The sequence below is a fragment of the Colius striatus genome, chromosome 1 (genome assembly GCF_028858725.1).
Source record: "Colius striatus isolate bColStr4 chromosome 1, bColStr4.1.hap1, whole genome shotgun sequence".
Classification (NCBI taxonomy): Eukaryota; Metazoa; Chordata; class Aves; order Coliiformes; family Coliidae; genus Colius; species Colius striatus.
Genome location: NC_084759.1, coordinates 6076627 through 6097004, shown reverse-complemented (window position 1 = coordinate 6097004; position 20378 = coordinate 6076627). Strand labels below are relative to the sequence as shown.

The 20378-nt window shown below is 39.8% G+C and overlaps 1 protein-coding gene across 1 annotated transcript in view; it reads right to left on the bottom strand.

Annotated features, from left to right (window-relative positions):
• DLG2 (discs large MAGUK scaffold protein 2) overlaps positions 1-20378 on the bottom strand; it is a 1019609-nt gene that overhangs the window by 867730 nt on the left and 131501 nt on the right. Inside the window, exon 6 of the mRNA XM_061990809.1 lies at positions 305-403. Coding sequence (XP_061846793.1) covers positions 305-403 — 99 coding nt within the window. The remainder of the gene's footprint in view (positions 1-304; positions 404-20378) is intronic.

Sequence of the window (20378 nt, the reverse complement as noted above, 5' to 3'; positions counted from 1 at the left end):
CACTGAAATGAAAACATCTTGAGATCAGCAATCTTACAGAACCATCACTGATGCTAACAACATTTTTACATAAATATAAAAAATAAATACTACCTCAGACAGCACAAAATGCACAGGGCTAGTAGCATACAGCAATAAATTGCAGCCACAAGCCTCATTCGAATGTGGCAACGTGTATGTTGTACTAAGCAGAAAAAAAAAATGACTGCAGGAGCTCAAATTCAATATATTCCATACATTTCACCTCCAGCAAAACTTGACTGAATGAGTATTTCCTTCTCCGTCACAAAAGAATGGACCATACCTTTGCCTTCATGTCCATGACATAATTTTCCAAAGTCTGGTTCTCCTTATTATGTTCACCACAGCATCCAGATCCTTCTGATCCATTGGCAGCTGCAGACTAAAGAGGGGAAAAAGATAAATAAAGTAGTTGAGATGCACATTATAATTTTATTACACTTTAAGGTAAAGATTAGAATGCACACACAAAAGGTTAGCCTGAATTCAGATAAATATCAGGTGGTTTATACATAGGATGTTTTATCATGTAAAAATTTCTGGGTGTAATTCTAGAGCGACTCTCATGGAAGTCTGTGAAAGTCTTAATAGTCTAAATCTACAAGATGATGCTTATCCTAATCTCTAGTTGACTTCAGAATGCGTTCAAAATGCTCTCTAGCTTTCAGAAACAGCACACAGAGAGAAACATGTAGAATCATAGAATGGTAGGGGTTGGAAAGAACCCTTAAGAGATCATCTAGTCCAATCCCCCTGCAGAAGCAGGTCCATCTAGATGAGGTCACATAAGAATGTGTCCAGGTGGGTCTTGAAGACCTCCAAGGAAGGAACCTCCACAACTTCCCTGGGCAGCCTGTGCCAGGGCTCCCTCACCTGAACAGTAAAATAGGTTTTTCTTATGTTTAAATGGAACTCTTTGTGTTCCAGCTTCATCCCATTACCCCTTGTCCTGTTGCTAGATACAATAGAAAAAAGGGGATGCCCCAATCTCCTGACACCCACCATTTAGATATTTGTAAAATATTGATGAGATTCCCCCTCAGTCTCCTTTTCTCTAGACTAAATAGCCCCTACCAAAAAGGCTCATGGACAATAATGGGCTTTTCATCTGGAGTAGCTGCAGGAACAGATCTCCTCATAGTACAAACTGAATTACCTGGTTTGTTTACTCACTTCAAATTCATGACAGTTTCCTAAGTAATGCATTTTTGGAAAGGGTTTCAAGTCTATGAAGTAGCCATTTTTGCTTTTTTTTTTTTTTAAATTAAAATGATTTTGTTATCTTTCCTTCATTTACACAGATTTTGACCTCATATTGCTTACAGAAAATCCTCATAAAACATCATATTTTTTTCAAATAATATATTTAATAGAAGATATAGCAAAAGGCTATGTTTGTTTTTTCAATTTTCCTGCTGGAAATCTAATACATTATTGTAGGTTTTGCATTAAGACAGTAAATATTATAAATGACATCTTCGTTTACAATGCTCTGCCCTGCAAAAATGTGCTCGAAGAGTTTGCCTTTGAATGAAACATGATGACTGCCACTAGCTTGGATCTCAACAAATTTCTAGACACTTTGTGAGAGCACGAACAGGAAAGCAGAGTGAATTTAAACTGAGTTCAGTGTCTTGTGTCTGTCAGCACAGAGCATCACAGATACCATGAGTGATTTAGACCCATTCTTTTTTAGCCTGTACACCAGGAGCGCAGTCAATTTTAAGGCAAAGGCAAGAAATTGTTAGCTTTTTTAAACAGACCAACCATTGCCAGCACAACTTAGAAAACAACAAGCTGGTGCCACAGAAACAGCCAAATCACATCCACATGTGCAAATGTTTCCTCTTCTGATACTAGATTGTTTATTTAGGGCTCCATCCAGCAAAAGACTGGATGCTGGCCCCAATCCAGGCAAATACTCAGACACGTGCTTTTAACTTCAATGGAACCAATGGCATTAGCCTTGTGCTCCAGTAAAGAATGTGTTTAAATGTTGGATCAGGCCCAGCAGCTCAGCACTACATGGGGCTGTGCACACAGGACACATGCATGTTGTCTCTAAAGTTTTAGCTTCTCTAACATGCTACCAGTCATGAAGAACCATGCATTCCTTCTACTTGTTTCTTGTCAATGAAGGGTGTTGCATATCCCCTATTTGTCATCTGGGAAGGAAGGAAGGGATAGAAAGGTAAAAAGGTAAGAGATAGAAAGGTAAAATTATGTAGGACAGCATCAGAGCCTACAGAAAATCCAAGCCACTTCCTAAATGCTTCTTTCAGGAAAGGAAAATTGGTTTTATAAGGAGCTAAAAACATGGAGAAAAAATCTGATTTAATCTGAGCTTGGCTTGAATACCTGATAATGAGTGTTTTCCATTGTTATTATTTATAGGCAATGATATAAACTATGCAAATCAATACATTGTTTGTTTGCTCTAATCATCAACACCAAACTCTGATCGATCCTAAAGGAACTAAGCTTCTGCAGTTTCTCAAAAGGGGTTTGCCAATTTTCAGCAGAAACTACAGACTTTATGGTAGCATTTATCAAAGGAGTGCAGCTGCAAAATTGGATAAGGAACGTCTGTTTGTTTATATGTTACTTTCTTTTTTTTCCTCCTCAAATTTTTCACCATTAGCTGAGTCCAATATTTTGAAAGATCATAAAACAATTTGGTAAGACAGTATGAAATGTTTCAATTGTTTTCCTTCGGGAAAGGGGTCACAGATTAATTGTGAAGAGCAGCAAACCAAGGACATTAAGAGGGTAGAAACAGCTTAATTAAGAGTAATTGTAATAAATCTGGAGCACATTTCTTTTCCAGCATATTAAACTTCAATAAGCATTAGAAGAATAATATATGGTTCCCAAACTTGGACAAAGTATATGTTAGTAACCCTTCTGAAAACTAACAATCAGTCAACTTTGTATTATGAAATAAGTGGGACTGTATAATGCAAGAGGCAAAAAGGATACCTGCTGCGTGTTGTGAGTGGTTTATTAAAAACTAGCATTCTGGGATCCGAGTTTTTTCTTGTTCTTGATTACATACAATCCTCCCTTTAGCAGCCAACAAAAAGCCTATGCTGTCTACAATTATTTGTACACTTTATATCCAAATGCTGCCTACTCATGCAAAAGCAGTTTTAGGAATACCTCATATATTTCTAAACCATGCAAGTCACCATGAGAAGAAAAACTGGCAGCCCCAGGATGACACAGTACAAATGCAGCAGAGCATGTGCACCATGCTCCTACATCCTTGTAGGAGGTTCTGGAAATAACATCTACAGTTTTTATCAGACCTCTGCATCTAGAAGGGTACTTGGAACAAGGCATTCACACGAGAAAATATTATCATCTTCTCTTTAAGTTGGTCAGAGAAAGAGAAGAGATTTTACAAGCAAAGGGTGAGAAAGCACATGAAAATTTCATTTGGTAACTTTGCTCACATGGGTAGTAACCAAGAGAATCATACATCACACCAAAAGCAATCCTCCAATTTTGTGTCTAATTAATTCTAATCAATTTAGATTATAATTAACAGAGACTATTTAGATCCTAATTTCTTCAGGACAAGTCTCTCTCATTGTGCAAACTTACAGAATTATTTAAATGTTTATTAATAAAACAGGAATCGCATTAGCTACATTGTCAATTTTATCTAATTTTAACAGTGTTCAGCAAAGCTCTTCTATGCTTATAACATATCTTTCCAGCAGCTTATTAGGAAATGCACAATTGTCACAGTCAGTTGTCAATGAAACTCCTCCTGATTATTTTTCAGCAAAGTACATAGTTCTGAAATATGAAAGACTTGTCACCAATTCCACTTTCAGCAGGCAGCATATTCCAGTTCATCTCTGAGCCAGCAATCAGGCAGAAGGAGCATCTGCCCTCACAAGCAATTATGGCATATGGGGTTTCCAAGGGTTCCTACAGGATGTCTTCCTATAGCAGCCAAACCCTGTAACAGGGGATGAATTCTCCCATCTGTTGGAATGCTCCAGAATTTATACCTAATATATCAATAGGAGGTACTTGTAACCATCCACAATAGTTACATGTTTACTTCCTGCAATCAGGAATAACATTGGGAATACAAAAATTGTTTATAAAATGAAACAAACCAAGAAACACATACTCCCTCATTCATGGAATTGTAGAATCGTTATGGTTGGAAAAGACCTTTAAAATCATTGAGTCCAACCAGTCACCTCACACTGTCAGCCCCATCACTAAACCCTCAGCACCTCATCTGTGCATCCTTTGAATATCTCCAGGGATGGTGACTCCACAACCTCCCTGGGCAGCCTGTTCCAATGCTTAATAATCCTATTGGAGAAAAAGTTCTTCCCAATCTAATCTAAACCTCCCCCTGGCACAACTTGAACCCATTTTCTCATGTTCTATCATTCATTACTGGAGAGAAGGGATCAACCCTCACCTTGCTACAAGTCCCCTTCAGGTAGCTGTAGGGAGTGATCATATCTCCTCTTAGCCTCCTCTGTTTATATTTCAATAATGTAAATATTATTCTGTTCTTCCACACTCTTGGACATTGCTGTCAGGACTTTGAATTTATTTACACACACACACCTATAAGAGATAGTTTCTAGGGCACAGACACTGCTTTGTGGATATAAAATGCTGATCAGCTTTGCAAAGGGATCAGGAGCACCAATGGGAGTATGAGAGAGTTACAGCCTACAAGCCTAAACAAATCTGTAACTGGCCATGTGTTCAGGGACCCGATGCACCTTCTCCTACTGCCTAGGGAAAGCTCTCCTGTGTGCTTTTAGATATAGAAAATCAAAACAGGTACCTCTTTCAGCATTTTATATCACAATTGGTAGCTCTGATCCAGTCCCTTGAAAGTCTGTAAATATATGCCAGATTGACCCAAATTATTCACATTAAGAGAGGAAATGTATAAAAAAACCAGTGATCTGTTAACTTTAGGATGCCAATATCTGTCAGGAAATCTATCATCTTGGTAACCAAATGCTCCCATGAAAATTTAGTGCTGAGAGATACTGCTTTATTTAATTAACTTTGTCTAAAGTAAGCATTTAAAAAAAATCATTAGAACATTTAAAAAGCTACAGGGGGAAAGTAAAATGCAATGCAACATATGCTGGAATGATCCATTTTACAGGACATTGATGTAAATTGATTCAATTAGCAGCTATGCTGGAGTAGGAAGCAACCTGAGCTGAACTGAGATGCACAGTAGGATACTGCTACTAGCAAAGAACGTAGCACACCTCTATGCCAGGGCACAGCTAACCTTGCTCATACTCTGCTCAAGTCATGTGTGAACTGAAACTGGACTCAGATCAAGTTCATCCTTTACAACATGCCAGCAACAGCAAGAATGCCTTCTGTGCCTGTGATCCGTCCACCAAGGGCTGCACCTTTTTGCTCTATCTAGGTAAAGTTGGCAGCTCTCTTAAATGCATTGTGAGCATCTCAGTTTTGCCTCCTGCTGCTAACAATCTTGGACCACAAAAATATTAAAAAGTTGGACATCTTGGACAGTTTGTGGGAGACAAAGTATTGTTGAGGGTTTGAAGAGGTTTTTTTTCTGCAGTGCCATGCAGAGAAATAATCCTGGAGAATATAAAATGTGCTTTCCTGTTTCTGTACCCTGCGTGTCCTATTTCTATGCCTGTTATAGTCCTTATTACAGGAAGAAATGTCATTCAGCAAATTTTTTGGCAGGAATTAACTTCCACACAATCACAGATGACTGAAAACTCAGAAAATCCCTGAGCAGGTCATGCTAGAAATTGCAATCAGAAATATAATCTCACAAAAGCCAGGCAGAGTTTAATTTGCCTCAGTTGGGCCCAAACTTCAGTCCAGAAATAATACAGCAGAGCTCTCTCCTTGTCCATAAAATCCTTCTAAAAAGAAGGTGCCTAATTGTTTCTGAAGACCTTCAGAAAAGCATGGTTCAGTATCCCCAGTCAAATGATTTAGTCCTCAGAATGGATTTGGTTTCTGTTTCCATGTTAGGGTTTCTGATTCCTTGTCTGACAATATCAAGGTTTGCTCTACATCATATCGCATTAGCTCAGCCTTTGCAGCTTTCTGAAGTCAGGGTGATGTTGCAGCTTGCTATGAGGTCTCATGGCTAAGCCCTGCAAAAATGTCACCACAGCCTCTTCTGCACCAGTTTTCTCAATATGACCAGTAAATGTGAATGGAGAAAAATAAAATATACGTTTGGGCATGGATTCTACTGTACAAATTGCACCACTGGTGTTTGAGTTCTTTTTTAAACTTATTGTATTTTGAAGTGAGCATAAATATCACAATAATATTTATTTTACCCTGGAACTTTCATGATTCCACCTTAGCTAATATGGATTCAACCTTTCAGAAGATTTTATGACAGACTTGCAGAATGTTATTGCTCAGGAACAATTATGTGGCTGCGGGCTTGTGTTTCAGAAAGGTCAGGATCTGATTTAATGCTGCTCCACCCCTCCAAATGCAAGTCTTGCTCTCAGTGTGTTTCTGGATGTCAGAATGTCACTTAGCAAACTTTGCAGTTGCTTGTCTGCAATAAAGATCTGACCACTCATCTAAAAGTTGTCGTCCAAGCTACCAGACACTCAGCAATTGCGTTGACTGGACTAACACAAAGCCTATACTCAAACACGACCTCCCTGATTATCCAGTTGCACTGTGACTCTGTTCTGGTGCAAGACAACTGACTTTCCACACAGGAAATTCAGGCAGGGAGTAGACACTTGATCATGCTTCAGCTTTTCTCCCACACAGAGAGTTCAGATGAAGCTGCCTGGAATCAATTGGCTCCACAAACTCAAGCTTTGTGACCAACCAGGAGGCACACCCCAGACCTTCCTTTTGCTGATCCAGGCTCCATCTCCAGTGTCACTCATGCAGAGCTTTATTTTTAAGCTGGGATAGAAACCAAGGCATTCATGTGTCTCTCTTTTTCCACAGAGCAGTGTCACCAAGGTCACACAGTGGTGGACTCTGCCAAGTGCAATGGTTCATGCAGCAGGGAGGGATCATGACACTTTTCAGTGACCAGAGCCCTTGCAAACACAAGCCTTGCAAGCGCTGTTGCTCTGGGACAGTCTCTTCCCTGCTGAGAGATGGCACACCAAGTACTGGTGGTTGGAAAGGTTTTCTGACCTGATGCATGTGGCAAAGAGGAAATCTGTGCAAAAAGAGCATTGCCAAGATGAATTCTGCTGCAAGGATGAAGAGATTAATGATTCACAGTTCATCTGCATGAGAATGAGACTCAAAGTATGAGACTGGAGAAATTAGTTACCCTTTTCAGGCAAATACCCCCCCTTGCTGTAGCTCCATGCCAGGCAGCTATCCATGTAAGAAATCGAGACAATTAAGGTATGCATAGTTGAGTTCTTACCCTCATAGACTCTTTCACAAAACATCCTCAGCAACAGTGTTACCAAATGCTGTAGGGTGAATTCAGATGCCTCTGAACGTGAGAATGAATGAGATGAAAATGTTAAACAAATAAATGCATTTCCCACAGCTCCCTGAGGTGCAGATAGAACCTGATGCTCATTCTCTCGATTTCTTACCTTTCAGCTATCAGTCTGCACTTTTCTCGGCATAAGGATGAAATATGAAGAGTAATTTGGGATAATAAAGATCCATTTCTTTCAAATAAAGGAGAAGCTATTACTGAATTCTCCTGAAGGCTGGAAGAAAAGGACTAGAAAAATTAAAAGGCTGAACATAATTAATGAATGCTCATTTAGAACTGGCTATCATGCAACATCTTGGAAGCTAAATTTACATCTGAAGAGACCAGACTGTATGCAGAAACAGGCTCTGGAAAGAGCTCCATGTGCACTGTGTCAAGCAGGGAGAAAGATATGGAACTGTGGCTACAGGGAGGTCCCTTCAACCATGGAGAGATGACACCTGCCAAAAGCTTCTCTGAGTAGAAAAATCAGCTGAAGCAAGAAAAACATGTTAAATCTCATGGTTTGATTCCAGTTGTGCCCCTCTGCATACATTTTATTCATTAGCTTCAGTGGAGTCCCTCCACATTTAAGCCCATATTCATGAAATCACAGTCTTGCCCTGAAAACGCAAGCAGACCACAGCTGGAAGCAAATGCAAATACTTGGAAGCACAAACCAGAAAGTCATTAATTGTAAGAAAAAACATGAGTAATGGTTTTTAATTAAATAATATTTGTGTGATTTATTAATTAGCAAGGATAATCTTTATTTTACTTACATAGAAGTTCTGGATACATAAATTCCAACCTACATATAACAGTTGCCATAACAACTTGATACATTTATTCTCTTGTGTCATTTTTTATTGCATCACTGAGGCTTTTTTTATTTTAAAACAAGCAAAAAAAAAATCCCCCAACTGCTTTGGTTGCTACAATAACACAATATTTTTTAATTGTTCTTTTCACATTTAATTCTTCTTGAAACCAATAGAATTTCCCTCCAAAGACATTCACAGCATAGTGTGGGAATTTCTCTACCAATTCCAGGGCTCAGTGCTGGGTTTGCCAGAAATCCCTGGGATATGTACAGTCCTTTATCTTAAACTGCTGCCTCAGTGGTCCCCCTTAGAACACTACTCGTATGGCTTACAGTCAAGATCCTAACAAGAGACTCACACAGCAATAGCCTCCTTGGTGCATTTTCCCCTGAAAACCAGAAATAAACTCAACGAGTCGTACACTCTTCATAAAGGTGTGTAGCACTATAGATTTGAGGAAGGAGTGGCAGAAAAAATAGCTGCAGAAATGCAAAACAGTTAAGCAAATCACTGCAGTGCTCTTCAGGCCAGGAGGCTATTACAGAGCAGCTTCTACAATTCATACACACATGATGAGCTGGACTTTGCTTTTATCTGAGAGTAGAATCGATTCCTAAATCCTCAGGGCCTCCAAAGAGTTGGCTCAAATGTTCTTACAAATCAAGACAGTCAAATGGTATCATGGTAGGAGGAAGAGAGGGGAGGAGGGTGGCCTTTCCCCTCCCCACCTCCAGCTAGCTGTGCTGAGGAGCAGAGCCTGCTGTTACCTGTTCACCTTTCTCAGTTCTACACCCCTGCAAGTGGACATACTTCAATTAAATTGCAATTACCTAACTGCTGATGTTGCATTTCTATCTGGTTCCCTGTAACAATCATAATGAGAGAGAGTCCATTAATTAATAACAATTACATTAAGGTGCAAGATGAGGAACTGCTTAGAAACCACTGTTCCATTCAGCTGGCATGGAATGACCTCAGATTAGATATAATAGGGCATTTATTAATGTAAGGTTAGAGTTTTTGATGGAAAAGAACTAGTGCAGTGGCCCTTGTGGACTGCCTTGGCCTTTAGGGATAGCTCTTCATTTACTGCTAACTGTAATAGCTTCTACTTCAGTCAGGAGAGCTGTGGCGATTGCTTTCAGAGGACTGTATCCCTCTCAGTTCTCAGGAGTACAAGAGTGTGCAGGTGTTAACACACAGTTTAGGACAAGTTCTGGCACTATATTTTTTACTATGACAAACCTTTATATCTTTTTGTTTCTGATCATACTATTCCTCATTATAAAATCTGTATGTAATATATATATAATATATATAATAATTATAGATATAATAATAATATATATTATATATATATATACTATATATGTAATATATAATGATATATATATGTTAGAGTAAAAAAAAACCAACATAACTTCAAATAAGAGAAATACCCAGCAGTGCTAGGTACTGCATGATAACCTTGTAAATGAGAGGTCACTAGGATAATGTGATTGAATTCTGACTTGCCTCATGATGCACTGCAGGTCCACAGCAAATCCTAGTACAGAATCCAGTCTCCAGTATCCACATCTGGCCTGCACAGTCTCTTCCTACACACACTTCCAGATTTATTACAGAGAAGGAAAATGCCCACATTTCACTTGAAATGAAATTTTGTGTCCGTTCTTGACAGAAGTGGTGATTTTTAAGTCAGTTTACTCAATAGCATTAATAAGACTAGTCCCACTGATAACAGGACTAATATGTCATAAAGTGATACTTAGGAAGACCAAAAGCATTTTACACAAATGCAAGGATATAAAGTCTGTATTAAAGACAAGAAAAGGAAAATAAACCCAAAAATACCCACACAAAATCAGACCCACAGAGAATATTGTAATGACTTTTGCTTCTCGAGGTAGTTTTGCTTAAAGCATCCTAAATCTTGGTATAGAAGAATATCTGTTTCAGCCAGAGCCATAGGGAGGGGAAGTAAGCAGTGGATGTCATTACAGTGGCAGGCTGTCTTGCTAAGTCATGGCTGCTGAGCTACACAATCATATACACTCATGATGAAATGCAAAAGCACTGCAGCTAAACAAAACCTTCGGCAAAACACAGTGCCATGGCTCCTCGTTCAGCTTCCCACCAAGCACTACAGAATGCTTTGCACCAATATGTGTTAAAGGAAAAGGACTCAAAAGGTAAGTAGAATGTCTCAGGTCATTAAGCTGCAAAATATGTCATCACACTCCCTAAACGCCGATAAACAGGTAATGATGTGAACTGAAAGAGAAAACAAACCTTCCCTAAATACTTTGCAGAAGTTTGGGGCTCCATGGGTCTACCAGACAATTTCATCTATGACAATTGTCATGAGCTAAGTGCTGAGTAAGAATCTGCCACTGCCTAATGTGGAGATGGCAGAAACCTATGCTTTCATACAGTGTTTATTAAACTCTGACCAAGGTTATTAAAAAACTGCACTGAACAGGGATTTCAGCTTCTGTGAGCTTGTGGTTGTAGAAGCACAGAAGTGTAGGGCAGCTGTAACTGTATTAAATAAACATCATTGTCAACTACATCATAAGGAAAGAAGCAAATGCCCCATGTATCAGGCACTGCCAAAGGTGGTAGGGAGGAGGTCTCCTAGTCCATGTCAGCTCCTTCCATACATACTTCCTTATACAGACCATAGGGTTCCTACAGGGACCAGGAATCCTCCAGAGCTGCCAACTGAAGATGATAATTCTTTACTTGAGAAACAGTGCCCTTGTCATGGCTCATTGACACCAAGGTCCAGATGGCACTATCAGAAGGGGAACCTGAATGAAGCAATAAATCCAATCTCATGAAAAATGTCTCTGACTCTGCAACACCTCAGACTAAAGGTCTTTATTACTTCTCAAGTCTGAAATGTGTCTAGGCAGCTTAGATAAGTCTCCTTTTTATTGGGATGTGCCTTAGGTAGAGATGTACAGAGAGGCTTGAAGGAATGCTAGATGAGAAACTTATTTGAAAATATTTCCACCACTGATGAATATTTGCACTTTTATATATTGGTTCTTCTAGAACCTCACTTCCTACAAGCTCACTTTGCTTGGGGCTCAAATTCCAGTTCTGGATGCATTCAGAAGCCTCACAAAAACATTGATGTTTGTTAATGCCAGCAGCACTCAGCTCTGTGTGCTATTCTTTACACGCAACCCATTCTTTACAATATATTGCATTATTACTAACAAGTCAACATGACATTTCACTGGCTTATAAACCAAGCTGAAGCAAGATCCTGACACTTTTTTGTGTAATACTCAGTAAAACAGGGTTCACAAGAGGTAGCCCTAAAAGAGATGGTGAATTCTTTTGTTGCATTTTTAAGGCTACTGGCAAAAATGTCGTTTATACTAAGACAAATATCTGCAATCAGTGATGTAATTTCACAGCTTGGAAACATCACAATAATAGTTCTCTTATGGTTAACTAGGAATCTCTTCCCATATGTCTGTGACCAACAACCTGATCACAATCCACAAAGACAATACAAGTCTGCACTGTCTCTTGGCTGTGCTGCAGCAAAACACTGAGTATTCTGTTTCTTCAAGTTCACCACAATTTGAACAGAAAGCTGCATCACTCCCTTCTGCTCAGCAGTGAGTGAGGATGTCAGTTCAGTCTTCTCTCTGTGATGGTTCTCCATAGAATAAAGCATCAATACAAGGAGGTTTTTGGCCCTTGTCCAAGAGTAAGATGATCATCACAAACTGCAAGTGAAAAGTGATATATGACAGTTCAAATCCTCAAAAGTAACAGAAGTGTCCACTCTGAGTGCAGAGATACATGTGTGTGTGTGTGTCAGGGACATTCCCTAGGTGGGGAAGAAAAGTAAGGAAGCCAACTAAGGAATAAAGTTATAGTGAATTAAGAAACAGCACTAAGAAATACACCCATAACTGCAGAAGATGGACTGTTTCAGGCAACAACTTAGTTGGCATCCTCGATACTGAAAGCTCCAGTTACAGAATTGCTGCAGACCTAGCAAAGATGCCTTTGGGTACCCTGGGAGCATTTACTGTCAAAATCTACAAGATATCACCCAAAAAAGAATAATGATTACATAAGTGGAGGCATATGTCTGTCTTACAATTTCTTAGGAAGGGACAAAGTTGTCTGTTTTGTTACCTCTGGTTTTCTACAAACTATCAAAACACCAAAAAAATGTGTGAGAGAAGACATCAGTCTGACGTAATGAATGACCTGAAATCTCTCAGCAGATCCTTCCAGTCCTTCTTGTTGTAATCAACTAATTCCAAAACACACAGATCAAACTAGTTTTACTGGATCATTAAAAAAAAAAATAACAACTTAAAAGTTACCACTGCAGGTTCCACCAGAGTTTCAAAAGCATTTTTCAGAGAAAGTGAACTTCAGATACACTATGTCTATTACTCCCAATTTAATTTTTTTTCCAGCTTGTACAGTAGCTGTTTGCTTTATCTCTTCTCAGAAAGAGACATCTTGACTACCTGAAAGGGCTGAGCTAATATATATATGTGTATCTATATATATATATATATATATATACACACACACATATATATATATGATGACAGGGCATAGCATTTCAAAACACCAAGTAGGCTTCCCTGCACTTTTGCACAGAACTGGAGTGCCTGGGAAGCCTTCATTACCTGGTTTGTCCTTTCAGTCAGGAAACTTTCTGCAGCTGCACTAATGAACCAAACACCATTACCAAGCATATAACTATGTAGGAATAAGTCTGACCTCCAGAGAGAGAAGTAGAAGCAGTCATAGATATAAGCCAAGCAGTGGCTGGAGTGCTCATAGCATTCACCAGCACAGAGACCCATTAGTGGACTCAACCATTTTTCCCCACTGGCATTGTGTAGGTCTATGTAAGCTGATGAAACTGTAAGATTCTGTTAAGATGATATTTTTTAAACATTAGATATTTGAAGATATATTAAAATCTCATTTCAGAACTCATCTGTAAAACAGTTTTCTGGGTTTTGGGACAAACAGGAAGCTCATAGAGACATGAGGCTGGAGATATCTATCAGCAAATTACATGTCCTTTGTGCTACTATATGGGGTTTCTGCTCCATCAAACTGTCTATTTTGGTTCAAGATGACAGAAACTGGAGAAACAAGCGCAAATAGTGGGACTACATTGATCAATGAAAGGAGAATGTCATATCAGGAATAATTGCTATAGCTGCAGTCACTTTTCTTTTAGGACAAAATACAGTTTTAAATATGAAATGAGAAAGTCTTACAGCTCTTTCTGAAGAGGCAGCTATGCCAGGAAAGTTCATAATTGAGTATATCATGAAGAGCTTGAGGAAGCAGACATAGAGGTCAATAGCTATGGAAATACAATAGTAGACATGTAGAGAGGAGACAAGCCACAGCAAGCCTTAAAAGTAAGACAAGTAGAGTGGTGTTGATATGGTGAAAAAGTGGAAGTTAATAGAGGCTTCCAACAGTGGTTAAACATGATTAGAGAAATAAGCCCAGAAAGTGGGCTCTATACAAGGCCATTTGATGGGTAAATGGATCAAGATTACATAGGAAAATGAAACATCTTCCTAAGGACTCTTTTCAAGGAGGAGAATGGCTAAGGGTGATATTCACTCCTTCACAGTACACAAAGGTCTAGATAAAAGCTTTATTCATGATCCACCTAAATATTATAATGGCAAATAAGTAGTAAATGGTCTCATCTCTAAACCAGAGGCAGTTTTCCCTATAACTTGTTACAGCCCAAAGTGGTACAGGTGATAGTTTGGCACAGTCAAACATATAAAATTGTGCTAGCTAAAAAAGCATAAAGTTTTGTGGTTCATGTTAATTGTAACTAAATTATACATTAAGAAAAAGATGGAAAGAAATTATATTTTCAAGTTCACAGCTTCCCTGTAATTCCCCAGGTGGTTACATTTGGGATTGCATTAGCCATTTTTTTTTTTAAATTACAAGTTTTAGTATTAGTTTATAAAAAACTAAATAAAACAGAAAAGATATTTCCTCTTTCATATATATTTACCTTTACTGAACAAAGATATATGCATCCATCCAAGAAATCACTCCCGATGTGATCTTTATATGATTTAGAAGTCTTGGGTTGATATCTTTCTTTATTGTTGGGAGTTATTCAAGAGGTATTTAAATAAAGTATTAGTAGACTGTTGAAATATATAACTGGCTCTTAAACCTCTCTATGGAGACCTGTGTCCTTTACTCATGAAGGGCAGTGAATTCTCTTGCTTAGTTGCTCATATTGGTGAATGATCAGAGTTAATAAACGTGTAAGTGAGATAAACTGCTCTGAAATATTTTCAAAGTGAAACTTAACTAGAGTACATCTGTCCCTGAATATCAGTTTTACAGTTCTATAGGGCAAAGAACTATATTTTTAAGAGCTGATGTATTTGTTGTTGCAGGTGGTTAGAATATAACTTCTCAGAATCTTATTAGAAACAATGAATTATATCACACAGTCTTTGGAGGAACTGTTAGCTTGTGGTAGAAACCTATTGGGACATTCTGATCTTTTTATATACGTATTTTTTCAGATTACTCTTCTATGCCCTTTATAAAACATATCATGTTTTGGAAAAAATATTTTTAGAAGAAAAAGATGTTAAAGATTGAAGAGTTTTTTATTAAGTGATATTTTCATAGTAGCTTTACTAAATCTATCATATTTAACCTTAATACATAGTGTGGTGGTTGCGCCCTGGCTGGGTGCCCATCAAGTCATAACATCAGTCCCCTTCCTAAACTGGACAGGGGAGAGAGAAATAGAATGAGAGGTTTGTGAGTCAAGACAAGGACAGGGAGATCACTCAGCAATTAGCGTTGGGCAAAACAGACTCAACTTGGGGAGTAAAGGGTTTGACTCATTAATGAATGTTCAGAACTGGAAAATGAGAAATAAAACAAAATCTTGACACACCTCCCCCCATCCCTCCCTCCTCCAGGACTCTCTTTCCTTCCCTCCCAGCAGTGCAAGGGATGAGGGATGGGAGTTGCAGTCAGTTCATTACAGATGGACTTTGCCGCTGCTTCTTCTCAGGGAGAGGCCTCCTCACATTTCCCACCACTACACTGTGGGGTCCCTCCCATGAGACACAGTCCCTCATGAACTGTTCCACTGTAGGTCCTTCCCATGGGCTGCAGCTGCTCATGAATTGCTCCATCATGGGGCCTGCCACTGGGGCAGCTCCTCACACCCTGCCCCAACGTGGGTCACCCACTGGGAGAACAGTCCTTCAGGTACCGACTGCTCCAGCCTGAGTTCCTCACAGGTTCACGAGTCCTGACAGCAAACCTGTCCTGGTCTGGGCTTCCTCTCTCCCCACAGCATCCCACAACTTGCTCCAGGATGAGCTTCCCACAGATTCACAGGCTCCTTCAGGCACCCACTAGCTCTGGCATGGGCTGCAATTGGATCTCAGGTCCCGGTGGTCTCCATGGACTGCAAGGGCACAGCTGCCCCACCACAGTCTGCACTACCAATCACAGGGGAGTCTTTCTTCAAGGGTCTAAGCACCCTCCTCCTCCTCCTTCTGCACAGACCTTGGTGTCTGCAGAGATGCTTTCATATTCTCCCTCCCTGTTATTGCTGCAGTTTAGCAACTGTGTAGCAAATTCTTCTCCTTGTCCAATATGTTACTCAAAGGCATTAGAATCATAGAATAGTAGGGCTGGAAGAGACTTTTAGAGATCAGCCCAGTCCAACCCTCCTGCAGAGTCAGGTCCACCTAGATCAGGTCACATAGGAACATGTCCAGGTGGGTTTTGAAGGCCTCCAGAAAAGGAGACTCCACACCCTCCCTGGGCAGCCTGTGCCAGGGCTCCCTCATCTGAACCCTAAAACAGTTTTTCCTTATGTTTAAATAGAACTTTTTGTGTTCCAGCTTCATCCCATTACCCCTTGTCCTGTTGCTAGCTACTATAGAAAAAAAGGATGTCCCAACCTCGTCACACTCACCCTTTAGCTATTTATAAATGTTAATAAGATCACCCCTCAATCTCCTCTTCTCCAGACTAAACAGTCCCAGTTCCCGCAGCCTTTTCTCATATGAAAGATGTTCCAGTCCCCTGATCATCTTGGTGGCCCTGCGCTGGATTCTCTCCAGAAGTTCCCCATCCCTCTTGAGCTGAGGAGCCCAGAACTGGACACAGGACTCCAGATGAGGCCTCACCAGGGCAGAGTACAGGGGGAAGAGAACCTCCCTTGACCTGCTGGCCACACTCTTCTTGATGCATCCCAGGATGCCATTGGCCTTCTTGGCCACGAGGGCACATTGCTGGCTCATATTAATTTTATTATCAATCAGGACTCCCAGGTCTCTCTCTGCAGAGTTGCTCTTCAGCAGTTCAACCCCCAGCCTGTACTGGTGCATGGGGTTGTTCCTCCCCAGATGTAGGACTCTGCACTTGTCCTTGTTGAACCTCATGAGGTTCGTCTCTGCCCAACTCTCAATTAGTTACATCAGTCACCAATTGGCCAGGCCTTGATCAGCAGCCAGTCCATCTTAGAATTTACTGGCCCTATCCCTATGAGCTACAGGGGAAGCTTCTGGCTGCTCTTTATTTAAAGAAGCCACCTCTGTAGCACTCTCACTACCAAAACCTGGCCCAGGCAAAACCACTACACACAGCAACGCAATTTCCACAATATTCTGATCTTAATTCTTATCACAATAGAAAGCTATTGCTTAATCAAAAGTTTGGCTAATTTTGCATGTTATTTAATATGTAGTCACATTTTCATTATTGTTTCTGGTCCCCAGCAGCTGTTCTGGCCCTCTCCCAATCCTTTGCAGATGTAATAACAAATCCCAGATCAGAAAACTCCTAGAGGTTGTTTGATAGGCATATTACATAAATGTGAGAAAAAATAAAACCCAATAAACCTGCTACGGAGGATGTGACTCTTTCAACATTGCTGATCTGGTGTGTTTAATGTCAAGATCCCAGTTCTGTTCCCTCTCCCACCAATGTCAGTAGAAAACAATTATTAAACTAAATAAGCAATGGTTAAACTACATGAGATGTCCCTGTCAGACAAGCGAGTCCTTTAAATCTCTCATGCAAGGCACCCCAATAGGATGGTCATGTTAAAATAAAAGTGAGAGGCAGCAAAGGAAAAGGCTTTTGATGTGAGTATGTTTAACTCTCTGCAAACACAAGGAGATGGAAAAAGCAGAATGAGGTTTACTTCTGAGATTGTTGAACTGAAATCGGCTGTTCAGAGCATGGCATGAGGTGCATATTGCCCTACTCTCAGGATCATGACATCATTAAAAAAGTCTCCTGCAGGGATTTGGGGTATGAAGGACAGAATATACTGCACCCTGGAGCATTTCTGTCCACAGGATTACACTGTTCTGCATACATGCATCTTCTTGGCTTAAAATGGAAACATTGGCCTGAACAGATTAAAACACGCTCAGAAGCAACTCTAAAGTGACATTTAACAGACGTGCTGGCACTCAAGCTATTGACAAGCTACAGAACAAATAACAAATTTATAAATAGAGACCCAGCACAGATACCCAGTATGGGTAAGACATTTAGCTGCAGTTAGTCATAAATAAGGTTTTTAATAACACAGTGACTTTGCAGTTATCCTGTTCTAAACATTAGCCAAACCATTTGAGAAGGCAAGTGTATAAAAGAATCTTTGCAAGTAAAATGTACCTTATTATAGCAGAGAAGATAGCAAAATTATTGCATTGAAAAAAAAAGAAGAAAAAAAGAAGCCAAGTTTAAGCACTGTTGTTAAACAATTATCTAGTTAGGGTTGTTACACATCCCTGAGTGCAAAAGGAACACAACTAGCAAAACACAAACCAAGATGTCACTTACACTCTACTCCTTAAAAAGACTGCTGTCTTCATGAAGGAGAACTTAGTGCCAAATAGAATTACATGGGAATTGGCTTTGGTACAAAATCAACCCACAAACATAAACTGCATTTGATCAGATAAATGTATACTGTAGGAGCTAAATCTAGTGAAGAAACAGAGACATATAAACTGAATGTTTTGAACGCTTCTAATGAAATATTATGGTTGATCATAGCTAATGGCTCTTGCATATTAAGTATAATCACTTTAACAGAATGAGATTTGGCTCCTGGGAGTAAAACAAGCCATACAAATTAATTTGTACTCAGTTACCAATCAAGAAAATAAACAAAAATTTTAAAAAGACTGAATTTTTATAGGCACATATAGAAAGGTCTTGCAGGTCTATGCTTTTTTAGACAAGCTGTTAGTGTGAAGCAGATTAATGGTTTGATAATTGCTCCAGGCAGAAGATTTTTAAGTAAGGGGTTTACTACTGGAACTTTTAACAAGGCAGCACTTAAAAGAGAAGTAATTACAATGTTTATAATAGCTGGGTACGAGGATAGCAGACATTCCCAAAGCAAGCAGAAACCAGAGGATTCATTTCATATGCTGCAATTGACTGTCTTTACAAAATGAGCTTCTAAACATAAGATATGCATGGAACAACAAGAATTTTAGAACTGTAATCTTTGGGGACTGTCTCAAAGCAATGGGATCACACTGTGCTGGATGTAGACTGTGTATGTGAGATCAGTGTGTGATGACCAAACTGGCAAATTGCAAATGATTCTTGTTCAATATGCTAAAAGTATCTGCACCATATGCCCTATAAGTAAATTGTCTTTTCATGCTGATGCAGGGACAAGCAGACCTCTGGCTACCAGATTTACATAGAAGTGCAACAGTAGAGTGTTTTTTCCTTCACCTCAATTTTCCATCTGAATAAAGGTCAAAACACTGCTGACCAGAAATAACTAACACTGGAGAACAAACTAATGAAAACAGAGGTTAAAACAAGAGTAAATTTATGTCTTTTAATGAGTGTCTGGAACTGAGTTTCAAGCAGTGTTACTGAGTTTCAAGCAGTGTTACTATTGTCACAGCTAAAAGAGCCATTCCATTTTTTGTTTTAGCAGATGGATACTTCCATCAAGGTACTTTTATGGTCTCCACTATTGTATTTTCTAAGCATTTGACACTTTTAATTGTATCTATCTACACAACATTTAAGTGAGAGGCCTCCTTTATCTACTGACTGTTTAACTTAATGCAGAAGAGTTGTATGAGTGAAGAATACCTTTTGCCAGGCGTGATAATTTGCTAATCTAAGGAGCCAGACTCAGACCTGCACACCCACTCAGTAAGTGATCTACTAACTCAGCTGCACAAGGGCAAATCTGTGACAGTAGAGATGGAGAATATTTTTCTGCAGCCTTATCTGGAACTGGTTGACAATAAACTAAACATGAGCCAGCAATGTGCCCTCATGGCCAAGAAGGCCAATGGCATCCTGGGATGCATCAAGAAGAGTGCGGCCAACAGGTCAAGGGAGGTTCTTCTCCTCCTCTACTCTGCACTGGTGAGGCCTCATCTGGAGTCCTGTGTCCAGTTCTGGGCTCCTCAGCTCAAGAGGGACAGAGAGCTTCTGGAGAGAGTCCAGCATAGGGCCACCAAGATGATCAAGGGAATGGAACATCTTTCATATGAGGAAAGGCTGCGGGAGCTGGGGCTGTTTAGTCTGGAGAAGAGGAGATTGAGGGGTGATCTTATTAACATTTATAAATATCTAAAGGATGGGTGTCAGGAGGTTGGGACATCCCTTTTTTCTTTGATATCTAGCAACAGGACAAGGGGTAATGGGATGAAGCTGGAACACAAAAAGTTCCACCGAGATATAAGAAAAAACTCTTTCAGTGTGAGGGTGAGGGAGCCCTGGCACAGGCTGCCCAGAGGGGTTGTGGAGTTTCCTTCCTTGGAGGTCTTCAAGATTCACCTGGACACGTTCCTGTGTGACCTGATCTAGGTGACCCTGCTTCTGCAGGGGGGTTGGACTAGATGATCTCTAAAGGTCCCTTCCGACCCCTACCATTCTATGATTCTATGGTTAGGGTCAGAACACTCTTCTGAGCAGTAGAAGATCTGAATTTAAACCATTTACAGATGAATCCCTGTTTTACACTT